Raw genomic sequence first — 2,857 nt, 5'->3', positions numbered from 1 at the left:
CAATTCCTTCTCCTCCATTCTCCTCTCAGGATCTTGGGTATACACGTACATGCATATGTACCCAGTGTGAGTTTAAGCTGCTGGGTTCGAGACTCAAACCATGGTTGGCTACATGGGAGGGAGTCCAGCGACATAGCCATTACACCAACTGCTGGTCCTAATATGTGCAATTATTAAATGTTAATTTTTTAAGAAGAGAAAATGTCTTTAGAACATTCTAGAAATGTGTTTCCTGTAGAAAAATTCTAAGAATAAAAAGTGGTGCTTCAGGCCACATAAAGTAATCCCATTACTCTGAGATTAATAAAACACTTAGTGGCAACTACAATTGTTTCAAAACAGATTCCAACTCTGGAAATGATTGGGTGCTGATTGATAATTTTTTTAAAGTGTATGAGTCTCACTTTTCTTATTTGCTGTTAAAATACTAACGCTTTTTAACAAAATAATTGCAAATGTTAAAGAGTGGTAGTTTATGTGACTATATTTGTTAAGCAAGGAAGTTGTATACATAACACGTTTCTATTTTAATGCAATAATATTTTTAAATTAAAGAAATGCCTTAAATAAATCAAGTTACAAAAAAAATTACCAACATTTTGTGATTCTGTGGAAACATTGCTTAGAAAGAACTCTAAAATTTAACAGGTTTCTTTAAAAACAGGAGAAAGATATCAAGTCAATAATATTTCATACAATAAGGGACTACAAAAAAAAGAGCAAAAGAAGCCAAAGATTTGAAGAAGAAAATATATAAAAATTGGAATGAATAAAATAAACTAGACAAGTTAGAAACCACAGAGAGTATCATTGTAACCTCCAGTTGTCTTTATATTTTAAATTTATTTTATATATTCAATCACTATAAATCACTTAACTTATAAACTGAATCTACCCAATATAAATGACACTTCACACCAGTCCAGTTGAGGATATTATACATGTTATCATCAACAGATCATAAACCATTTCTGTGTCCAACAAATGTCTTACCTCTCTTTTTTTGGCTTTATAAAGGTCAAAAAACTACCTTCTCCAGCATGAATCATTACTATTTGTTGCCGCCTTGAATTAATCATTACCTGTTGTATACATGTTTAACACACACACATACACCATAAGATGTACATGTATATGTAAATTTAAAATTACAATAAAGTCAGTTTCCAAAAAATTTAAAAATCAGCCAACTGGGCCTGCATGTGGTGTGGTTAAGAAAGCTGTATCCCACATAGCTGATTCCATGATTCAAGTCCTGAACCAGGGACTTGAAAATCACAATCACACTGGACCCATGTGCATGCATGCCCAAAATCCTGGAAGGAGAATGAAGAAGAAGGGATTGCAGCATGACCATCTCCCCGGGGAAGGGGGGGGTGATTTCTTATTCTCTCTTCTCTATTTCTCTCTCTCTTTCTCTCTAGTAAACACACATGCCCTACAGCAAAAACTAAACAAATTAGAAATTAACAACTGACAAACTTTTATGAAAGTGGAGACATTATTATTGATGTTACAGAAATAAGAGGATTATAGGAGAACATATGAATAATTAATGACATTTAGAAATTAGTTTCTTATACACAATTTCAAGGAGAGTCATTAATCTGAAATAATGGTAGTGTTTGTAGCCTTTGGCTGGAATTTGGTCTGTGCAGAGTTTTATTTTATAAGCAGGAGTTATATCTAAAACAATAGTTCTTTTTCAGCTGCTTCATAATATTAGAATGCAAAATTTGGCTTTTCGTTGTTGTTGTTCAAGACCCTAAAAATATGATAGACACTTATGACATGAAAACCTGGTAATGCTCAATTCTCCTGAAAGTTCTTCTATTCTATAAACCATTCACAGAGCTCCTCTCAGATCTTATCACAGGTCACACTTAGGGGCAAATATGCAGCCTCTGAGCCATACTGAAGGCCATGATGAAGACCTACACGGGCATGATGGCTCTCCCCTTGGTGCTGTGGTTCACAGGAAGAAAGATGACCCAGACAGTACAGAGCACCAGCAGCTAGACATCAGGAACTTCTCCTTGTTGAATGCATCAGGTAGGTTCCTGGATTTTATAAAAGGCACAGGGGCACTCCCTAGGGCCAAGGAGCCCAGGTATCCCAGGAGATAGTAGAAGGCAGGAACTGAGTCCTTGATGCACACAATGATGAGAGTTCTGGGTTCAGAGTACGAGTTTACATCAATGAAAAAGGGAATGGTTTCTAGTCAGATTCCACAGATAATTATTTAGATCATCTTCTCCTTGATCTAAGAGTTAGCAGCTCTTGGACCAGCAGTTAGAGTAATGGCTGTGTTGCTGGACTCCCATGTAGTCGACTGCAGTTTGAGTCCCAGACCTGGTGGCTTAAAACTCATGCCGGGTGTGTGTGCATGCGTGCCCCAAGATCCCAAGAGGAGAATGGAGGAAAAGGGATTGCAGCAAAATTTGGCAGGAGGGCTACACCCCATTGAAAGTGCTTTACCCCTCTCTCTTCCTCTACAATTTTTTCTCTGTTGAGAACATGCTCTCTGGAGGCTTGTTGAAAAGAGTAAACAACACGGGACCAGCAGTTAGCATAATGGCTATGTCACTGGACTCCCATGTAGCTGGTCGTTATTCGAGTCCCAGACCTGGTGGCTTAAACTCACGCTGGGTGTGTGTACGTGTGTGTGTACCCAAGATTCTGAGAGGAGAATGGAGGAGAAGGGATTACGGTGTGGCCATTCCCTGGGGGGGGGGTGATTTCTTGCTTTCTGTCTCTCTGTCTTTCTGGCAAGTGCAGGCACCTTATAGCAAAAAACTCTTTTAAAAAAGAGAGAGTAAACAACAGAGAAACTCCAGGAGGAGAGACATGAACAGAA

At 38.1% G+C, this 2,857-nt stretch overlaps 1 protein-coding gene across 1 annotated transcript in view; it reads left to right on the top strand.

The window, feature by feature from the left end:
* Window positions 1-1,895: 1,895 nt before the first annotated feature.
* The window catches only part of LOC102480870 (vomeronasal type-2 receptor 26-like), a gene marked incomplete at its 3' end in the record, with an annotated part of 121,820 nt that continues 120,858 nt past the window's right edge, over window positions 1,896-2,857 (top strand). Inside the window, exon 1 of the mRNA XM_006170758.1 lies at window positions 1,896-2,052. Coding sequence (XP_006170820.1) covers window positions 1,896-2,052 — 157 coding nt within the window. The remainder of the gene's footprint in view (window positions 2,053-2,857) is intronic.

This window comes from Tupaia chinensis, unplaced genomic scaffold (assembly GCF_000334495.1).
Source record: "Tupaia chinensis unplaced genomic scaffold, TupChi_1.0 Scaffold148894_1, whole genome shotgun sequence".
NCBI classification, from domain to species: Eukaryota; Metazoa; Chordata; class Mammalia; order Scandentia; family Tupaiidae; genus Tupaia; species Tupaia belangeri.
Note: the sequence above shows the minus strand (reverse complement) of the source record. Positions and strands in the feature narration are given on the sequence as shown.